Source organism: Microtus pennsylvanicus, chromosome 3 (genome assembly GCF_037038515.1).
Source record: "Microtus pennsylvanicus isolate mMicPen1 chromosome 3, mMicPen1.hap1, whole genome shotgun sequence".
Lineage (NCBI taxonomy): Eukaryota > Metazoa > Chordata > Mammalia > Rodentia > Cricetidae > Microtus > Microtus pennsylvanicus.
The window spans coordinates 71079853-71102342 of NC_134581.1; the positions used below are offsets into that span (position 1 = coordinate 71079853).

The window sequence follows — 22490 nt, forward strand, 5'->3', positions numbered from 1 at the left end:
AGCAATTTTCATTTTCCCTTCTTTTTCTCTATTACTTTGGTGACTCCTCCGGCACATACCTTTAACCAAGAAACACCCACGCCAACGTAATGTCTCTTGTGTCCTGCACGTCACTACTGGAAATCACTTTCTGGGCCTGAGACAGAGAATTTCCAGAGCTGCATCTTTATTCCTGTGGTTACCACCTTGTCTGAATCTCCCTTCTTTTCTTATTTCCTGTCCCTGTCACCATCAGCTGTTCAACTGCTGACATAGGAAGCTTTGATCTCAAACCTTTCTTTATTTTTTTATATGTCTCCTATCCAAAGAACAACTCCTTTGTAACCTGGAACTCCCACGGCTCTCCCCTCTTCCTCTTCCTCTCTTTGATATTTATCATGGCTTCTCTACTAGAGGTCTAATGATTTATCTTATGTATACTCCATCAGAATGCAAGCCCAGAGCTACAAACTCTGTGTCTAGAGCAGCGCCTGATACTCAGTAGATAGCTGTGGAACAAAAAGGAGAGGAGCATGTTTCTTCTTCTACCTCAGATCTAGTCTTGGGAACATTTTGAAATTCTGTTGTTTGCTTCTTGGAAGTCTCTTTGTTTCTTTTCCTGCTACACTGTTGGGAACTAGAACTTCCCAATTCCAACATTGACCTGGCTCTCTGGGGGGCCTCTTTCTGTGGCTGTCTTCTTAGATGACACAAGTAAATCTCCCTTCCTACACATAGTCTTAATGTCTCCTTCCCCTACATGGATCCTAAGGGCACTGAGAGTTGCTTACTGATGTGTGCCTAACAGCCTAGGCACTATCTATCTATCTATCTATCTATCTATCTATCTATCTATCTATCTATCTATCTATCTATCTCTCAACAAAGGTATACAGACAGCCATGGCTTTATCAAATTGAAGAAAAATGGTTCGTGGGAAGAGTGTGAAAAAAGAACACAGAAGAGAGCTGAAGAACTGGGGACCAGCAGTCCCTCCTGTTACAGGAACATCAGAGAGATTCTAGGATTGGAGACTGGAGTAGCTGGAACAGAATTTTAGAATGAGTCATGACAATAGCGAACAGCTACACGGCAATGGGAGGGGCTGGAGAGAGACAAAAAGAAAAAAGTCTATTCATGCTGAAGTGAGATAGGATTTCCACACTTGTCTACATCTAAAGGCTAAAAATAGGGACATTTGGGGGAGAAAAGTAGTGAGGAATCTTCTACTTCTACTGACGTGGGCTATAAGAAGCGAGGTTTGCAGGGACGGGTGTGTCTCACGCTGGGTGGTAAAATTAGAAAACATTTATTTTGGGTGCTCCAACCTTCACTCCTCTCCACCCTCGGCCTACTCTATTTTTCTCTGCACTGAAAACTTCATTAGAAAAGAGTCTGATATATTCGTTCACATAAAATTAGAAGGTATAATGTGGTCATTTTACACAATGGCAAAAGACATTGTGGAAACAAAGACAGCAACCAGAAGTCTATATAAATGCATGTGATGTGCAGAAGAATCAGATTTCTGTCTCTGTGAACAATATGTGACACAAACAGCTTATGGAGAGGAAAAGTTCCTGTTAGTTCATGGTTTCAGAGATCTCAGTCGGTGGCGGCTTCATCCTGCTGCCTTTGGGCCTGGTGCAAAAACACACCAAGTAAGGATTGCGAGGAAGGAAAAAAAAAGCTCATAGTCATTAGAAAGTACAGAGGGACAAGGTTCTCAATATCCCCTTCAAGGTACAACCTCAAGTGATCCTGTGTCTTTCTTGTCCCCACCACTGAATGTTCTATCCTGCCCTACTTAAGCCACTCTAGGGGCCAAGATTCAATTTCCTGGGCCTTGGAGGAACATTCCAGATCACGCTATAGTAGATGTATATCCATTACATCAAACACAGGGCTAAGTACACTGGCTACCCAACCAATACTTGAGTTGATGTTCATAAAGGTATTATTTATATTATCAAACACCCAGTGTTGGGGGGAGAGCTATGGAGACATCCATAGAGGAAATATTATAGAGCTATTTAGAGAGCTCTTCTCATGGCTGCAGGGAAATGCTTATATGCCATTAGGAAAAATCAGCAGGCTTCAGATTGCTAGTAGAATGTGCTAATTATAAAAATTGTACGCAGGGCTAAGGAGGCAGCTCAGACTGTAAATTGCTTGTCTTACAAGCTGGAGTTCTTGAGCTTAATCGCCAGAAGCCAGTTTGGTTTGTTTGTTTAAGCCAGGTGTGGCAGTGTGCTTTCAGCCTCAGATCTTGGGAGGTGGAGACACACAGGTCTCTAGAGGTGACTACCCAGCCAGTCTAGGCTACTAGATGAGAGCTCCAGGATGGGGAGGGAGGCTTCTCAAGAAAGGTGGACGGTGCCTGAGGAACAACACCCAAAGTTATCTTCTGACATCTACACACATACACACCTACTAATACACACATGCACACCTGCATCACACACACACACACACACACACACACACACACACACACACACACACACAATTGTTGGCATATATAGAAGACTTAGGAAAATTGTGGATATCTTTAGACTCTGTGGGGCATAGAGATACTCTTTGAGCCTTTATGCTTTTTTGTGTTTTTGAACTGTTTATAATCAGGGTAAGGTAAATATTACAAAAGGGAAAGGGAAAGGTTCCTGGGGGAGAAGAGAGTGCTTCCCATGAATCCCTGGAACCCCCAGCACCTGATGTGGTCTACCTGGTTCATTTTACAGGAGATAGGAGAGCTGAAAGGTGATTGATCAGTCAGAAGAAGGTGGTTTTCTTAAATGCTATGGCACCTAGGAGCCTGCCCCGTGAAGTAAATGGGAGGGCGCATGGGTGAATTGATGCTTTCCTCTGTTGGAGGATGTCACTGTGCAAGGCTAACATAGTCAAGACCCTTCCAGAACACCCTCATCTGTCTGTCTTGTACAACTCAAGCTCTGTTCAGGTACGAATGTGTGCTGATTTTACTCTGCTCCCCATCCCCTTCTCTTAACAAACAAGGCCGAATGGTTAATGGAAGTCTTTGGGCTGATAGCTCAGTCATATTGCATGTTCATAGCTTTAAGAATGGGGGTTATGCCCTGTTGAAGAACTGTTGCTCCTAGGCCATAATGCCTACAGAAAAGTCAGAGGGGAAGATGGTGGTGGTGGTGGTGGGGTGTCAGGATTCTAATACTTGTCAACAGTTTCTGGTTATTTCTGGATATTACTTCTGACTGGCTTCCCCACCCCACTTTGCAGATCTGAGATGTGCTACTGAGTGAGTTGCTCCCTCTGTGGGAAGGTAAACCTCATAGCCCAGAGAAAACAAACAACAAAACAAACCTCTGCAACCTTCCTCTCTCTCCAAATTTCCATATTCCTTCACTTACGAATGAAGCCCTATGCTTCCTATTGCTAAGACTTTAGTAACTAAACGGGGGGGGGGTGTCCCCACAACTTTGAAAATCTAACCCAAATCAAAAAATTCTTTTCTTTTTTATTTCTTTTGGTAATTATTAAAATGTTCAGATTCCTGATTTAGGAACGCTGGAGGGCAGAAGGATCTGCGAAGGCATGAATAAGGGAAGAAAAAGGGTGGAAAGAAGAAATCCCAGCTCAGCCTGCAAGGATGCGAGTGGAAGAGCCCGGCTCCCCGCGATCATTCCAGGCCGCGTTTTGCAGGCGACCGCATCTGCCTCCCCTGTCTCTTACCTCCTGGATGTGAGGAACTATTTGTGGTCGGCGTGGTGGAAGGACACAGTGAGGTTCTCACCTCCGCCCCCCGCCCGTCGCTCGCATCCCCAGTTCCATCAAAGCCAACCCGGGCCAGCGCAGGGATCTCCGAGTTGCCAGTGTGCTGAGGCTGGGACTGTCACTCATTCTCCGCTCAGCGCGTGAACGCAGCTCGGCAGTGGCTGGCAGGAAACAATTCTGCAAAAATAATCATACCCAGCCTGGCAATTGTCTGCTCCTCGGTCCGTTGCTCCGCCGCCGTCCACAGTCGCTAGCAAGGGGAAGGCACAGAATTTACCGCGGCCAGAACATCCCTTCCAGCCTGCAGTTTACAATGCTGCGAACTACGGATCTCATCTGGACTTTGTTTTTCCTGGGAACTGCAGGTACATTTTTATTTTTTAAAAATTCTACATCAGGTTTGCTAATTGTCCACTTGCCCCTGTCCTTCCTCCCTCTCCTCGAAGAGTACGGTTCTTTTGGAGGGTTTTGTGTGTGTGTGTGTGTAAGGCTAAGACCTAGCATTTTCACTGAGCTGAGAAGGGAGCGCATCGCATCGTCCTTGCTGTCCAGCCAAGCCCGTGCCCTCCGGGACGGCGCTGGACGCGGTTGCTTCCCCGCTCGGTGGCTGCCGCGCACGCCCTTCCCACTTGTGTGCCCGCGGAGGTGGGACAGGAGTATGGGACCGAGATGCTGTGGTTATAGGGAGCGCTGCTTCGCCTTCCCCGAAGGCGGGCGGTGGGGATGCGCGACTCGGGTGGTGTCGCCCCCGGGCTCATCCTCTACCAAGAGGGGCTTGTCAAGCTTCGGGAAGAGTGAACAATAAGGCTGGGGCAGCTTCCCCTTATCGTTTCGTCCTGGGGTGTGATAAAGTGGGGCTTGCCGCCTTCGTGTACTCCCCCTTCTTCCCCACCCCGAATAACGGTTTGCAAAATGGGGCAACCCTGGGCAGCACCGCAGGGCCGTGTGGTCGTTCCTGCACCCCCGTGCAAATGACGTTAGTTTTTCATTTGCCAAATTGCTGGGTAGTTGCAAAGCCTGCCCTCGGCCGGGAGCACTGAGGGATGGGAGGGTCCAGCGCCGCGTTTTGACAGGAGGAAGTGCAGAGGGGCGGAGGGCGAGGAGGGCGTGATCCGAGCTGCCTGGTGTGTGTGTGTGTGTGTGCGCGCCCGCGTGTGCGCGCGTGTGCCTTTACACGCACCGCGAGCCCAGGGTTGCGCGGTGCCAGCGAAGAATGGCAGGTAGCCAGCTGCCCGAGACACCTCGCCCCAGTCTCCTTTCTCTGGGCGATGTTTCTGATCCTGGCAAAGTGTGAACAATGGGGCGCTCGGGAGAAAGACCTTAGCAATGCTGTCGCGGGTGGCGGGGGCTGTGCCGCCGCCCAGAGACTCTCAGCATCCTGGAGGGGGGTGCGCATTGCATTTCGTCTTCCCTGAAAAATTTTTTAGTGTGCTCACCCTTTTCTCCAGCTGCTCCCTTTACACCACCCAAGGATTTGCGCTTTGCGTCCCCACGAACTGGGAGAGAGGGAAGAAAAGGGCGCTGGGCCCGGGTCGAGAGCTGGGTGGGATGGGCCGACAGCTGGGGCGGGGGGCGTGTGCTGCCAAGCACCAGCTGAAAGCAGGCTAGGCGTGGGGGGCAGCGCTTGCCTGTCGCTTCTGTCAAATGTGGCAGTACCTGTCCTGGAGCGCTGAGCCCTGGGTGGGGAGTGCACAGGGCGGCCCGGGAGCACCCAGCGCGCCCCCCTCTGTGGGCAACAGGAGAGCAGAGCTGGGCCACCGCCTCCAGCCAACTCCGGTCTGCGACCAATCAGAGCGAGGCTGGCTGGGCGGGAAGCCGCGAGAGGCTTTTATTGCGGCGCGGGTGGCGCCCGAGCTGCCAAGACGGTCTCCGGGTGTTCTAGCTTAACGGTCTCGCTCGCCTCCCGCCGGGAGAGACCCCGCCCTAATACTGTTTCTAGCTGCCAGGGAGTTTCTGGGGACATAAAATGGGGAGGAGATGGGCACTGGAACATCTCTTAATCCAGTCAGCTCATGCTTGCTAACTCGTGTCTCTTTCACGCTGGCTTGTAGCATCCCGGCTCCCCCTCCATGGTTCACAGTTGTTCCCCAGCGCTTTGCCTCAGAGCGCAGAGGACAGTAGCCCCCAAGATGTGGCCCGGAGCGCAGACGCGCGCGTGCGCTGACCCTCTGGCCAAGGACTAGAAGCTGGACTGGAGGGGCGTGGCGAGGCGTGGTAGGGCGTGTCTTGACAGGGAGTGCCGACTGGCTCCTCGGTACCACCGCCCAGGGCTGGCAGGGGCGTTCCCTTCTCTGTGGCGCTCTCTGTGGCTCCTATGAGGTGGCCCCCCTCTTAGGGTGTGTTTATTGAGACTTTCCTTCTGGATAGGAGCTTGACAATGGAGACCTGGTCTTCCATGTTGCGTCTTTTTAGGATCTCCTGGTGGTCTTCTCCATGATGGAGATGGGTGTAACCCTCAGGGTTTGGATCCCGCGTGGAAGCTGAGAAAGAGAATCCAATACTGACGTGTTCCCGGATGCTCAGGCAAGGCTGGCATCCTGACCAGGGTTCCCTGAAACGACAGCATCCTTATTCTGCCCCTAAGACCAGACGGTGACGATGAGAAAAAAAGCACACACTAGACTGTTTAACAAAAGAAAGAAGTGGTTTTACAAAGAGAATTTTCAATTAAAGTGTTGCTTTTACCAGCCTAAAAATAAATCCAGAGAATTCAAGTCAAAGGGTTATATGCACATCCCCTCCCGGTTTGGGGCTGCAGATGTTGAAGGGTATCCACAGACAATGGTATAATTCAACTCTCCGTTATTGGTGCACATGAAAAATTTAGATAGATGAAACGCTAACCTTAGGGCTCCTCAATGAATAGCCTAACGCATAACAAACGAAATGCTGCCGAGTCTGGCTGTAGGTGTCTTCTGCCCCCTTAGGAATAAAAGGACAGGTTGCATAATTGCATAGTAAATTAGTGTCTGTTGAATGTTGGTTGGTGGAATGACGTGCTTGAATGATCCGAAACGGTGCGTAGTTGACAATTCCAGTCCTTTGATGGTATAGCCTATAAGAGTTAAGGAATAGGTAGAAATCATTTTCTAGCAAGATAACACTAGGCTTATAAGAAAGAATAAATTTAGTACAAAAGGCAACATACGCATCATACACATACCACATATCCAATATTTCTTGCTAAACAACTGAAGATGCATTTCATCAGTCTGAAAGAGCAACAGATCTCTATTTTTTACACTGATTTTCATATACAGTAGGAAATGTGAAGTTTGATCAGAATTTAAAGGACCATAATAAAGCCATACTTAATATGGAAAATCTTTTAGCACTCCTGATTCTTTCCAAAAACATCTTGCTGTCAGTAAATTTTAGCACACTTAAAAGCCCTGAAAACAGCTGAGAATTCATTTAAACACTAAAGACAAATGGAGATTATAATCCTGAATTGTGGAAATATGGCCCTGCATTTATTTCAGTTTTTCTGTAAGGTGAATTTTATGGTGTTGTTTCTGTTCAGCTTTTGACGGGGGGACAGGATCTTTATATAGACCTGACTGGCTTGAAACTCACTATCTAGACCAGGATCCTCTTGCTTCATCTTTCCAAGTGCTGATATAGCAGCCATGAGCTCTGCCACGACAAAAGTCGTGATGATCTACCTGGCCTGCCAGGTTCCCATTTATCCCATGCTGGCCATGTTACTGCATTTCTCTTCCACCAAGGGATTGAACTTGGGCCCTTCTTTCTAGGTACCTTTACCTCGGATCGATATCTCTCTCTCTCTCTCTCTCTCTCTCTCTCTCTAAACAGGATTTCTCTGTGTATTTCAGGCTGTCCTGGAGCTCACTCTTCAGATCAGGCTGGCCTTGAACTCACAGAGGTCCTCCTGCTTCTGCCTCACTTCTGTGCTGGGATTAAAGGTGTGCACCACCACGGCCCTACTAGGTCTCTTCTTTTTTAACAATGTTGTTAGAACACCAGAAAGCTGTATCTCAGGTCTTTGCTTAGGAAAGCAGTTTTCCCAGGTCTTTCCACATCAGTTAGTTAAACTAAGAATTTGCTCATTTAATGGCAAAGTACTTCCCTAAACTTGATCAAAAATTAAGATAAGTAGGGTCTTAACAGGCAAGATGGCCTAGTAGGTCCAGGTATCTGTCACCAGGCCTGTTGACCTGAGATGGATCCTCGAACTGCATATGATAGGAGAGAGGACTGATTCCTGCACGTTGCCCTCTGACCTTTACACATATGACAAAAATAAATGCATGTAAGAAGAAAAATCAAGGCAAATGCCTTCCCACCCCCAAAAACCAACCCAACAATATCAAGAAAAAATAAGGCTTTGGCGTGCTATTTGTAGCAGATACGGTTATTGACTCCAGTCAGCAAGTAATCCAAGGGAGAAATTAGTTACAGGGAGCCCCCGCGTCTAAGAGCCTTTGAAGTGCTTCCCTTTGGAGTATACTTATCATTAATTGAATTCTTCTGATAGGTAATCTATAACTCAATGTAAATAATCTCTAAATTTTCCTGTCACTGGGAACAATGTCTTAATTGCCTTTCAAAATAAATAGCACCATTTTGTCAGTCAGAATCTGATCTTTACTAGGACAGATGTTTTTCTTGTTGCCAGAACTCAGTTTCTTAAATTATAGTCAGCATCTGTAAACTTCACGCTGCTTGAGAAATGGACTTTGGGATTTCTGGTGCACCCACTTTATTTATTTATTTTGAAATGATGAAGGCCATGTTTCATATTAGCTTGATGAATTCCCCCTATTTGCATCATCGTTGTTAAAGAACTGTGGCCACTTTCCAGACTGCAAGTGGCTTCAGTGTTGCTGGCCGACCTCCAAAGGTATTTTCCAGTCTTTCCCAACTTTGTGGGAAATGAGTGACTGAGTACCTGTTGCTGAAGGACATTTGAACTTTCTCTGACAATCGTGGGTCCGTGATGACAGAGACCAGAACCAATTGACGAGGGAAGCAGGAGCTAGCTACACCTGTCCCGATCTATCTGCTGAAACAGTTGAAGCTGGGGAGGGGACAAAGGCACTCGTAAAGCACTCCCCTGTACTATTGAAGTGTAGAACTGTAGACATGTAAATGCTTTGTGGTATCAAGATAAATATTTGAATGCAAACTCCACGATGGATAATCCTTCAGTTTGGTGATCTAACAAATCTATAGACTACGGAATGTACGGAATTTTAAAAGAAAGTCAAGAAGGCCAAAACCCAGATACCTTTTGCTGGAGAGGAAAAATTCTGAGGAAAATTAAATAGTGAACTGTGTACGCTCTTTAATATACTCCCCAAGTCCTCAGGAATATTATAAAAGATAGCCTCATAGGAAGGGCAGAGTTTCACAAGGAGTCTTCTGAATCCTAATGATTAGGTTTTATGAGGCCTGGAGATTTTTGTATTAAAAAATATTTTAGCGAGAATGTTTTCTATAACACACGTAGATATGCTTGCTCCTGTAGGACACTGGAATATAGAAGTCAATCTGAAGGTTATGACTGTGGCCTCGCCACCTCTAGCCCTTTGTGTTATTAACTCCTGAAGCTGATGCCGAGGGATGTAAATGATCTGGCATTGGCAGCGGTGCCATTGTGAAATTTCGTTTCAGGCTGTTGAAATACTGTCTCTCAGCTGCAGATTCTCATTAGGAACAGTGCCTTTTGATGTTGGTCTGGGTGCCAAATGGCGGCCTTTCAGGCAGTTTCAATACATTGTGTTTAAAATGCTCCGAGGCCATGTCTACAGGCAGCCACTGAGTTAACTGGTTTTCGGTTAGGTTGACACACTTCTTCCTCCCTGTGGTAATAATTTAGCTTCTAAGCAATCAGCGACTTAAAAAAAGATTACAGTGGAAGGACCTATCTCATATATGGGGCATCCAAGATTTTAATGGCCCTGTTATGCATTCTTTCCATCTTGATATATGTAATGCTTTCTTGATTGAAAAGATCACATGGCTGCCGTGACTTCAAAGCCTTCTGTATAATCTGCATCCTACTATGTACTCACTGAGTACTTCTTGATGTGAAGCCGAAAACACTGCACCATCCGAACTCCCTTTTTTCTATCTTGTTTAATTCCCGAGGGATAACATATACAAAGCCTTTGGTTGCTGCCTCTCCATTGGTTTCTTATTATCTCATCATTTCACAACATTCCTGGTAATTTCACACTGTTTGAGATCCTGTTACATATTCTTTTAAACAGTGGATCAGATATGTTTATCAGGTGCCAAATTTTAACTATCAGCTCTGCGGGGAGTCAAAATGGAGTGTGATGATGTAATTTCTGCTATCAGGGAAGCCCTGTGGTGGGTACTCCAGCTTGGAGATGAAGAGCAGTACCCAAGCTGGGTTGAAGCTTTAGCCATATGAAATGGTTATGTTCCACCTTCCAGTTTCTCCTCCTGTGAAATGGGAGATATTAGTACGTCTGTGTGATGGAGTCCTGACTATTTGGGGGACCACAAGAATTCAATGGATGTGAACTGGGGGTATTAAGTGAGGAAAGTGGATGTATCTGGAACTAGAAAAAGTACTGAGACACGGTGCTGTCCTTTCCAAAGATGTTAACGAGAGCACCGGGAAACCATAGCTTTGCAAGTGATCAGAATCAGAGTTGAAGAAATAATTGCTAAGTGTCCAAGCTCAGCCGTGTTGCCTTTAAATATTTTAGGGGAAAGTGATTCAATCATAAGATGGAAAACCATGAGTTTAAGAATGGATCGAGATTCCATGGGCCATAAAGGTTAAAAAATTTTGAGCCTCTGCAGAAAATTTACAACCCCCTTGCTTTTGCAAGGATTTAGAAAACACATGACCATGAAAAGACACGGCCAGGTCCCCATCTCTTAGGATCTAGGAAGGCACTCGTGTAGTTGCAGGGCTCTGGGAAACCTCTGGTCTTGCTTTGGCAATTGTGCTTCGGACTGTATGGATCTCCTTGCTTTAGGATATAGGTGAACAGTTCCGGCTTGTTGAACATGGTCCTTACACCAGTTGCATTGCTTTCAAGCTTAGAATCATGTGTCAAAATCAAGGTTATTTTTGTAAAGAAGCCACTTGACCTTTGTTTTCCAGAGAATCTGAAGTGAGATCTAAGGTATTCTACAATTTCTCACTGCAGGTATTTTTGTAAATTACCAACTCGAATAAAATAGGGTAATTGCTATGCTTATTCAAGTGAATTAGACATAAATACCCAACTGCCTGGGCAGGAAGTAGCCCTGTGAACAAAAGGTGGCTTGGGAAGAATTTGTTTTGGGTAGCTAAAAGCAAATAACATGGAACACAATACCAATCATTATATCTTAACTATCAGTATGTAGTTTATAGAATCATTTGATTTTCATATTATTTATTCTGGCAAATATTTACTAAGGACTTGCTCTGTGCCTGTATTGGAATCAGGGTGATCAGCTAAACATATCGATGATGTTTCTATGCAGTTCCTAGGCAAACAGTGCAGAGGAATACAGCTGTTATCCAAAGAAAATGCACACACACATTTATAATGGCATATTTTGCTAAGACCTAAGGGAGGGGACAGGGCACTGTGGGAGTGTTTGGGAAGAGGAAATCTACTTCTTATTGGATGGTCAGGGAAATGAAGGCAGCATTTAAACAACTGTCAAATAGAAGAGACAGATGGTATTCTCATTTTAAGGCATGACTGATGGGCTGCTTTGAACAAACAAAGAAGAGCAACAGGCAAAGCCAAATTCCTTTATCTAATAAAAATTCCTAACATCTTGAGGTCAAACAATGTCAGAGATTGTGCCTGGTTTTAGTTTATAAAGTCAAGAGGGATATGCCTCTGTTTCCAGAGCTGCCTACCTTACAAATAGAGAACCTAGTCCATGTTTTTTTTTTGTTTGTTTGTTTGGCTTTGTTTTTTTTCTAATAAAGGAAACAATCGATTCTGCCTGGAGCTCCTTGAGCTCTGCTTAGGAGATGAGTTTGGATGAGATGAGAGAGAGTAGGCGAAAGAGATGGTTCAAGAAGAGCAAGCCACCTGAGCAAAATATATGCAGTTGGGTTTGGGGAACAGGGTCAGGGTAGGACCGGGAGAAGAAGGAAGAAAAAGAAAACCCAAGAAAATTAATTATTGGAGTGTGACCAGCTCATAATTTCTATGTATTGACTACATTTACTCTTTTTCTCAAGGATAGTTTGAAAGCAGGTAGCCTTGGAAAAGAGTAACCAACTTGCCTGCTATGGCTCTACATTGATGAGTCCCACCAAAGGGAAGAGGCATGGTGTGGGGACATTGTGGCCAGGTTTGGGTTTTGCACATCTGCTAACCACACTGACATTCTGTGCATTCTCCCCTTTCTGAGCTTGTGTCTCTCTGCAGTACTGATCTCCTGATGCTCAAACCACTCACTAGGTTTCGTTGAGCTGAAACAAACAGTAAGTACTCAGTGGGTTCTTTTAAAGCGTTTAGTTCATCTTGAGGCAATAGATTTTTATCTAAAATCTGTGCCTGCCTTGTGCATAACTCTGAGTGAGAGGCTGGAGAAGAAAAAAATAAATTGGAAACTACTATTTTGGCTCTGTAGAAGCTTCCAAGTGGTTACAAAGGACGTTCTAACTTAGTTCCCATAGTTAAGATATGAAAGATGCTGTGTGACCAGTCTTCCTAAATGAAGGAGCCAGGTCACACTACTCGGATAGACAGAATCTCCTTGGTTGTTTTTTAATCTCTGAAAAAGGCGTGGAGGATTGAGAACATGATCCAGGCCTCTAGGGACCACAGATCAGTAGAACACGAGGACCTGTTTCTTCGTGGAGATGGCACAAGAGGGAGAATTGCTATGAAGGGTGTGTAAGGCAGGCATGATGGGTCACATTAAAGTCTTAAGTGCTAGACAAATGGGAAGTGTGTTTCTTGAGATGTAAAACAGTCGTTAAAAACAAACATTTTTGAGAGGATGATTGGGAATAGGGAATGAAGTATGTGCTGACCTGGACTCCTTGTGAGGTTCACTCTGAGTTGGCAGAAAGCTAGATAGGAACAATTAATTGGTAGAGGAATTTTGGTTTTATGTAGCACTAGATACAGTGGCTGGACAATCAAAGAGTTAGTGAAAAGATTTGTCCTTGTAAGATCAAATACTTAATGAAGACCTAGAGCCTGAGAGAAGAGGACCCAGATAAGTTGACCCTCAGAGTCCAAGGAAGATGGCGGCTTTGTATAGTAGGAAGATAAGGCAGAAAGAGGAAGCTTTGGGTTTACAGTCAAGTGATTATGGTCTAAAATTTGACTCTCTTTTGACCAGATAAGTGAATTAATGGACATTATTTACCTTCTTTGAGCACTGATGTCTCCATTTCAATAGAATAAATTAAGAACATAAGTGTGAAACTCATTATAAATGATAATACAACTCTACCCTTTATCAAGAGAAAGATAGTTGAATGGCTTTATAAAAGGGTATTTTATTTGTACCAGAAACTCTGCTTAGTCTGAAGAAAACCACTGAGCTATATTTTATAAAGCAGCTAATTCTAAAAAGTAGTCATTCTAATGGCTTTGGAGATAGGTGCCAGGCCTAGGTGAAATGTAGGCGATAGGGAATCCAAGTGAGGTCCATGGTGTCCCCAAGAAGGAAGATGCCTGAGAAAGACAGAGTTTCTTTTTTTACATCATTATATTTTTAAATTTTGGAGGATAGGGTCTCATTTTGTAGCCCAGGCTAACCTGGATTATACTTTGTCATGAAGACTTGCTTAAAATGTGACCTTCTGAGTTGTTGGGACTACAGACATAATGCCCAGAAAGACTGAGATGGTTTATATATATGGATTTTAGAGACAGGGTTTCTCTGTAGCTTTGGAGCCTGTCCTGGATCTAGCTCTTGTAGACCAGGCTGGCCTCGAACTCACAGAGATCCACCTGCCTCTGCCTCCCAAGTGCTGGGATTAAAGGCGTGCATCACCACCATGAAGCCATCTGCAGCAGAGAGAGCATAGGGTTAGAAGGTACAGGGTAGAGACTTAGTGAGCTTCGAGGGAGGGGGGAAGAAATAACAGCAAGACTACCTACTGTTTTCTGTTGCTGTGAAGAGACACCATGACCGTGGAAACTCTTATAAAGGAAGACATTTAATTGGGCTTGGCTTACAATTTTAGAGGATTAGTCCATTATCATCATGGTGGGGAACATAGTGGTGTGCAGGCAGACCAAGGTTCTGGAGAAGGAGTTGAGAATTCTACATCTTGATCTCCAGGCATCAGAAGAAAACTGTGTCACTAGGAGTGGCTTGAGCATATATGAGACCTCAAAGCCCTCCTCCACAGTGACACATTTTCTCCAACAAGGCCACACCTCCTAATAGTGCCACACTCCCTATGGGCCAAGCATTCAAACACAAGAGTCTATGGGGGCCATTCCTATTTAAACCACCACAACTACTTACCCAACTTCTCACTTAGCCACTGTAGGGGAGGGAGTGGAGAGCAAGAAGAGAGGAAGGAGGGTGAAAGGGAAGAAAGGGAAAAAAGTTCTATGGCCACCTGACCCCAGCTTGTCTGTTTAGAAGGAAAAAGAAAACTGGCAATACTAGAAAGCATCCAGAGCCAAATACGTAAGACTCTAACACATCACTAGCAAGATGCAGATTGCCTTAGAACGAGGAGTGGTTGGAGAGCTCTTCCCAATAGTGGAGGGGCACTTTAAAGGGGGGCTAGGGTGGAGGAAGGTGGGTGAGGCAGACTGGTATATACCACTGAGTCACACAATGTGTATTTCTCTGCCTCTAACAAGCCTTTATGATTGCACATAGCAAGTTTTTATATTCCCCTTTTATTTCTTATTTATTTATTTAAGACAAGGTCCTATTATGTAATCCAGGCTGGCCTCAAACTCATGATCCTCCTGCCTCCGCCTCAGTAGGGCTGCATTACAGCCCTGAGCCACTGTGCCTAGCTTTAGTAAAATGTTGTGCTTTCTGCTGATTGGATGTCTTGTTTTTCACATCAGATCAGCAAAGGAGTGGCAAGAGTTGTGATTGGCAATTCTTTCCAATTTACTAAAAATTTACATTCACTTCAGAGTGTTTACTTGGCTTAGAAGAGATGGTGTTAAGCACAAGTTAAGCTGAAGTTACCCTACCAGGGTTACATTTAGGTGGCAATCTGGCAGCCTTCAAGATTTGTTAGCAAGTGCCGGGTCATTCTTTTGGGCAGAGACCATGGGTCTTTAGTTTCAAACCTTCATTTCAGACTGTGGTTCTTTCCCTTTCCATGACCCCAGGCATTTAGTTAATCCTTCTGACAACTGGTTTATTTATATGTGAGGGAGCGATAATAATACCTACCTAATAGGGTTATTGTGAGGAGGAAGTGAGCTAATTCATATAACTGTCTGGTACATAGTGAGCTTGGTAATTTTTTGTCTTCCTTTCTTTTTGCTGAAGTTGCCAGTGAAGGACTATGCAATTAGTGTTGGGTTTAGATATTGATTATAATTAAAATCACATTTTTCTCATTTAGTTTTTATTTCCTGAGGTCTCAGGATCACCATGAGTTGTAGCTGAGGAAGATATACCACGGTGGATTGTGTCACTGTTTTATCTCATGTGCATGCAAATTCTAGTTGATTTTGACTTTGAGAAAAGTAGAATCTTAGAAATCAAAGGCTGGGGAGATGGCTCAGTAGGTGAAGTGCTTGCTGTGTGAAAATAAGAAGCAGAGACCCGATCCTCACCAGCCATGTGAAATCTGGGGAGGACAAAGGATCAGGAATGTCACTGGGACCTCCTGGCCACCAGCCTAGACAGAAAATGGCACTCACCAGATTCAGTCAGAAACCCTGTCTCAAGGATCAAGTTGGAGAGTAATAGAGAACACCCAGAATCCTGTTCTGGTTTCTTCATGTGCATATATCAGTGTATACACACATGCACAACTGTATTGGTGTGTGTATATTTTTCATACTATTTGAATAGACTTAATATCGAATTTGTCCATTTGCTGTGTTGGTGGAGCCATAAAACTTAGGATGTTTAAATAATGCTAACTGCTAAAGATCATATTGGTGGCACTTTATTAGTCGGGAAGTCATTTGACTGGCATGGCAACCTTACTTCTTTGGAAAACGAAGAATGAATTGCCGAAATAGATGTCCCAAAGTCCAGGAATTAAAGTGTATGCACTGGTCCCACAGGGAAGCTTTTAAATCTTTACTCAGAGAGTCAATCTATTCTTAATCAATTTCCTAGCTTCCATTTCATTTATAAGGGCTCTGAGGTTTGAATTTGAATCAAAGGACTTGACAAGGATATGCACACTGTTGGTAAAATGTTATAGCTTGGCAAAAGAAAGAATAAAAAAGTAGGAAAATCAGACCACAGATGAAAAAAAGTTAAAGTAAAAAATGAAAGACCCCACCCATCACAGAATGGCAAAGGAGTGCCTATAACAAAGCATAGTATGAATTGATAGGTGTTCGGCAAAGTATAGTACAAAGAGGTGTTCATACTATAGTGCATTGGAAGAGACATTTATGGTTTGTTACAGGGAGCAGGTGTCTGTCACATGGGTTCGGTCATTTGGTTATGTGTCTTCAGTCTTTAGCTGTGTGTTAGATGTTCACAGGAGTATGCATGAGTTCTAGTTTCTATACAATTGGAAAGGCAAAGCAAATCTAGACTGGAATTCTGATGTCTTCATGAACTACAAATTGGGGAAAAAAAGAGACAGTACAATTGAACCTGCTCATCTGAAAATTCGCCTGTGATACAGATATACTTGAATCCCCAAGGATTTGGGACATATGTTAGTTCACATTCATTATTCCAGAGGTACTTTGCTATACAGCGATTTCTCAGCTTGGCTTGAAGTTCATAGCAGTAGGAGAAAACGAGTGTCCTTGTTAGTTTTGTTGTCAGTTTGATACAAGTTAGTGTCCGCAGGAAGAGGGAACCTTGATTGAGGACGTACTTATATCAGGTTGGCTTGGAGGTAAGTCTATGGAGAATTTTCTTGATGTGGGAGGGCCCAGATCACTCTGGGCAGTGTTACCCCTGGACACGTCACCCCAGGCGGTCTAAGAAAGGTAGCTAAACCTGTGCCTGAGAGCCAGCTCTGTAAGTAGTGTTCCTCCATGACCTCTGGCTCAGTTCCTGCCTCAGTTCTCTGCCTGGACTTCCGACCATTACTTCCCTCAGTGATGGACTCTGATCGGGATGTATAAGCCAAGTAAGTTTTTTCCTCCTCAAGCTGATTTTGGTCATGGTGTTCACCACAGGAATAGAAGGCAAACTTGGTTAGTGGGTCAGCCAAGTCTACTCTGCTGAGCTAAAGTACATTTTAGATGAAAAGCACCAACCTGGTCATTATTTGGAATTGCTTAGCTTGTGTTATTTTTTTTATTGAAATTAATTTCACATTGCCTTTTAGCAAAGTGATATGACTGCAATGAACTTGAATAGTTCTATAAGATCCGGAATAAAATGCAATCGACCTGTGTCTAGCCCTCTCTACCCTCCTCAGCTCTCCCACCCCATGTTTTGAATCTCCCAAAGCATCTACTTTCTCCGTTTCTTGCCTCCATATTTATAGTTTATCAATCTTCCTATTAAAGTATTGTTACCTTTTTCCTGTCAGGTATTAGTGCTTCCACACCACATGTCCACCTCTTCCCTTTCCCTGTGTCTCCCAGAATACCTCTTTTTGATTAAACCAACATAAGACCTCATAAACATCATCACACCGGAGCTTGAATAATGCCTTGCTTTTTGTCTCGTTTGTTGTATAACTTTGAGTTTGTAATAGGTTCTGTCTTCTTTGGTTATTTTTCTATGTGTCTGCCACCAGATATCCTCAAGTTTGTGGACTGCAGCAAAATCTCTTCTTGAGACATTCAAATATGTTGTCTTACTGTTGCCTTCTGGGGTTATGTCCTAGACTCCTTCAAGTTGTTGCTTTTTATAGGCTTCCTGTAGTTAATTTAGATTTACCTTGTATACAGTTTTCTAGATTGGGCATTGTTTTTCCTGTGGACTTTGAAGGTGTTGCTTCATGTTTTGAATGTTCAGTGTTGTATTGGCAAAGTCCATGGCCTTCCTGATTTGGACTTTTTAATTTGATACTTCTCTACGTTTTCTCTGGCAAAATTGAGGATCTTCTCTTTGCCTACTGTGTTCTGCAACTTTTTAATCATGGGATTTTATGCAGGTTGACTTTTATATTGGGATTGGGTCTTGCCAACTATTTTAATCTGGATATTGATGTCCTCAGTCCTGTGAGGTGTTTTATATTGTTTAATTTCAGATTTTCAGATTTTCTTTGTTTCTTTTATTCTTTTTTTCAGAAATTAGATTAATTATCTAATTTTTCTTAATACTATTTTTCTTGTTGTATTTTTTTTTTATTACATTTCCCTGTGCTTCTCAAGACGTTTTTCTGGAACTTTCTATTCTGCTAACCTTTTTGATTTTTAGGAGCTCTTTGCTGTTGTGGGAATGTCTCTTTCAGTAGTAACCTCTTTCTTGTTGCAGAACTGTACCGTTTATATGGCAGAGGGTTGGGAGACTTCCCTTTGCTTTCGATATCATCTTTTTGTCCTCCAAGCTCATGTTTATCATGCTTTAGCGGCCCCTTTCATGTTTCACGTATCATTTCATTCGTCAAGTGATGATAATCCTTGGCTGTGAGTAGGAGTCAGACCCTGAAAGGATGCAAGGAGCCTTGTGGATGGGCTTGGGCTGCAGGGTGATGGTGCAGAGACCTCTGGGATATTAGATGGAGGGTATCCTCTCTGCTCATTTGTACATATGTTTCCTCTTAGCCTACTTGGTTTAAGAAATTCCAGCAGCAGATTCCTGTCTTTCTCTGAATGGAAGAAATGTGTTGGGGGTATTTTCTTTCAGGATTCCAGTTAGTGCCCTGTTTGGGAAGTAGCACCTTTGTCCTAATTACTGCTCCTTAGCTCCTCTGGTGTAGCTTCCTGGTCAATTGAAATGCAGACTTCCATTGAGATAGGAAAGATGCTTGGCTGCTATCTTCTGTAACTTACAAGTAAGTGTGTGTGTGTGTGTGTGTGTGTGTGTGTGTGTGTGTGTGTGTCTGTGTGTGTGTTTTCATGGGCATGCACATTTGGGAGGTTGAAGTTAGAGGAAAGAGAAACTTCTAGCAGCCTGCCTAGGTTCCTAATCACTACCAGCCAATGCAGGCTTTTGAAATCTTTCGTCCCACACATTTTAGTGTAGATTTGTTGAGATGGAAAGAAGCCGGCAAGGTTCTTAAAACAAAAGATAAATGTCTGGAGGTACATCAAAGTCAGAAACCCTAAGAGAGGCTCATGAAGGCAGTTTCAAGGGATTCTTGGTTCAAAGTGTAAAGGCAAGCCATAAGCTTTTGAGGAACTTTTATGAACATAAAGTTCTCCGATGACTTCAGGGTGGCCCGAGAGTCAACAGTTCTTGGATATAAAGCCCTGGGCTTGGCAGCAGTGCTGTGAACCAGGAGAGCAAGTTCATGTCTGTGCATACAAATGGCCTCCTCTAAGACTTGCTAGGCAGTAGAAGCTTTACTAGAGACTTTCTCTTGACCTAGTATGCCTGGAATAGCTCCTGTGCTCCACGAAGCTATCCTGGGAGTTGGAGGTAAAAGGGGAGCATACCTAGTAAGTTCATGAAGGTCCCAGACCACATCCTATAGAGCTTCTGAATACATTGTGGTATCTGTTCCGATTGAATGAAAATGAATCCTTGAAGTGTCAGGAAAAGATAATTAAAATTCACTTGCTCACCTCTCAGATTATCTTTTCCTTTTGTGCACTGAGCTTCGAGTTACTCGTCATGTCTAATTTTTATTTTTCAAAACCGTCTGTTGTAAGTGGAGCAAAGAGGAAGGGGGGTTGGTGTGTTGTGTTCTCTGAAGATAACGGAGTGAGAGTAAGTTGGTTAGCTGCCCTAGATTAGGATTGGAGGTCATTTTGAGCTAAATTGGCTTTGAAATCAGAATTTAAATTGCCAGTCAGACTTAATTAAGATAACTGGGCATGAAGGCATCCTTCTTCTTCCTCCAGTCTCACGAAAAGAATGCTTCCATTGTTCGTGCTTCTTTATAGCCAAACTATACTCTAAGTATTAATTTTTGAGGAAAATGTTTTACATGGTAATTGACGTAGGAATTTAAAAGTGTTTTGTATGTAAATAAGAAACCCGCATATTCATTTATTTGATTTTCCAAGGAATATTTCGAGTAGGTCCTTATATAGTCACTGGGAGGCAGAGCAACACATTGCTCTGAATTGCTCTTTTCTGCTGTGTACAGAGTTAAGAGTAAAGACATCTCAGTTACTTTATTCAACCTTAATAATATGTGTGGGGGTGGAGCTTGCTTAAAGAAGCATGAATTTTAAATTCTTTAGACTACTTACTACTCATCTATGCTTCTGCTTTAACATTAGAGCCATTTATTTATTGTGGTGTGTGTGTGTGTGTGTGTGTGTGTGTGTACACGTGCATGCATGTGTGTGGAGGGCATGTGCGTGCCTGCCTATACGGAGGTCAGAGGACAACTCATGGGAATTGATTTTCTCTTTCTGTCGTGTGGGTTCTGGGGCTTGAACTCAGGTAGTCAGGCTTGGTAAACTTGCTGAGCCATGCTGGCAGTGCTATTCATGCATTTGCAATTGCTAAACCTTTTGTTTGTGATAAACAGGGTTAAACTTGTACAATGTTAACTAAGCTTAACATAAGAGACTTACAGTAACATTGCTAATTTAGTTTTACTTTTCATCTTCTGTAGACGAAAACAAATTAATTAGCACTTTTAATCTTTTTGGCAATAAATTTTAACTTTAGATTGAAAGGTGCCAAAAAAGAGACAAATCGAATCTAGAGGTGAATCTGGTAGTGTTGACCATGCACTTGGTGGCCTGTGGAGAGGGGACTGCAGGAGATGGTCAGAGCTTCACAAGCAAGCAAGCACGTCTTAACGACTTTGCGGATGCCCTTGAACAGATGCTAACCTCCCTCTTGAGAATATGCAGATCTCTTTGGTAGATAGAGTCCCATATCCTGGGATTTGGAACTGTCAATATGGGCATGATGGTTTTGACATTGGTGGTGATTGGTAATTGATCCAAATATAATTTTGGAACAATTGCACTGAAAATCAGTTTGAAATGGTAAGACACATCTTCCTCCTGTATATGAAAACTATATCTACAGTTTTTACAAAAAAAACTATAAAATCAAATCTTGATGCTTAATATATTGATTAAAAAGCCTCATATCTAAAGTAAGACATTTGAGTTATTGATGATTTTTTGTTTAAAACAGTAATTGGAAATGTCAGGTAACTGGGTGATTGGATTTTTTTCCTGTGGGGTACCAGAAGGGGAGTCAAATGATAAGGCAGACACAACTTTTATTATGGATGGTTTTATGATCATGTCTGAAAGGTTTTAATGATCATGTCTGATGGGTTTGAATTTATTTCAAGATTCTGGGATTGAGGAGATGGTTCAGAGGGTAAAGTGCTGCAGCACAAATGTAAGGACCAATACCAAGTCCCCTATCCCTAACCCAGTTCCAATCCCTAGTATTCAAATAAAGGCCAGAATTGCTGGTTTATATCTGTAATTCCTATACTCCTAAGGTGACATAGGAGGTGGAGACAGGAGAATCCCCAGAAACTCACAGGCCTTTGACCTCCACATGTACTTGCTCACAGTCAGGAGTGTGCACACCATACACACACACACACACACACACACACACACACACACGCATGCAAACACCACACACCACATTCCCATTGAAATGGTTTGAATGAAAATGCTCTCATAGGCTCATAGGGAGTGGCGCTACTTGAGAGGGAGTAGGAGGTGTGGTCTTCTTGGAATAGGTGTGGACTTGTTGGAGGAAGTGTGTCACTGGGGGTGGCTTTGGGGCTTCAAATGCTCAAGCCAGGCCCAGTGTCTCTCTCTTCCTGCTGTCTGCTGATCTGGATGTAGAACTCCCAGATACCTCTCCAGTACTATGCCTGCCAGCACGCTACCGTACTTACCACCATGATCACAACAGACTAAAACTCTGAACCTGTAAGCCAGCCCTAATTAAATGTTTTCCTTCATAAGAATTGCCATGGTCACAGTATCTCTTCACCGCAATAGAAACCGTAACTAAGGCAGAAGTTGGTACCCGGGACTGAAGTGTTGCTGTGATAGGCCGGACTGTGCCTTTGTTTGGAGGAATTTGCACTTTGGGACTTTGGACTAGGAAAGCAGTTGAATGCTTTAAGTGGGACTGAACTGTGTGGGTACAGCTCAAAAAGTTTCAGAGGGGGAAGAATATTAGTATTGACCCAGAGACCATTCTTGTGATATTTTGGTGAAGAATGTGAATGCTTTCTGCCCTTGTCCAAAAAAAATCTGTCTAGGGTTAGACTGAAGAGTTATGGATTAACAGCTTTGACAGAGGAGATTTCCAGGCCGTCTAGTATTGACTACGTTTGTTTGGTGATGGTAGCCATGCTTATGCGGATTCGTGATGGAGAGGAGCAAGCTGAACAAGGAAAACTAAACAATGTGCAGTTTGAGGAGGAAAGGAGCACCGGGAAGTGTAATGGAGTCAAGTCCGGTGCCCAAGGGGATAAAAAGTTTAAAGAGAAATCTGAGACTAAATAGAATAAAGGGAGTGATGGACCCAAGGCAAGACCTCACCCAGCCAAGCTTCCAACTTGTGAAAAGGAATTAAAGGAAAGCTTAGGGCTA

The 22490-nt window shown here is 43.7% G+C and overlaps 1 protein-coding gene across 12 annotated transcripts in view; it reads left to right on the top strand.

Annotated features, from left to right (window-relative positions):
• Positions 1–3574: 3574 nt before the first annotated feature.
• Positions 3575–22490, top strand: part of Ncam1 (neural cell adhesion molecule 1) — a 294019-nt gene continuing 275103 nt past the window's right edge. For 7 of the 12 annotated variants that reach the window (XM_075965976.1, XM_075965980.1, XM_075965978.1 and 4 more), the window contains exon 1: positions 3711–4094. In XM_075965976.1, coding sequence (XP_075822091.1) covers positions 4043–4094 — 52 coding nt within the window. In that variant the 5' untranslated portion in view covers positions 3711–4042. Of the gene's footprint in view, positions 4095–22490 lie in introns of all 12 variants that reach the window. The other 5 variants (XM_075965984.1, XM_075965979.1, XM_075965981.1 and 2 more) reach the window with 5 other exon arrangements.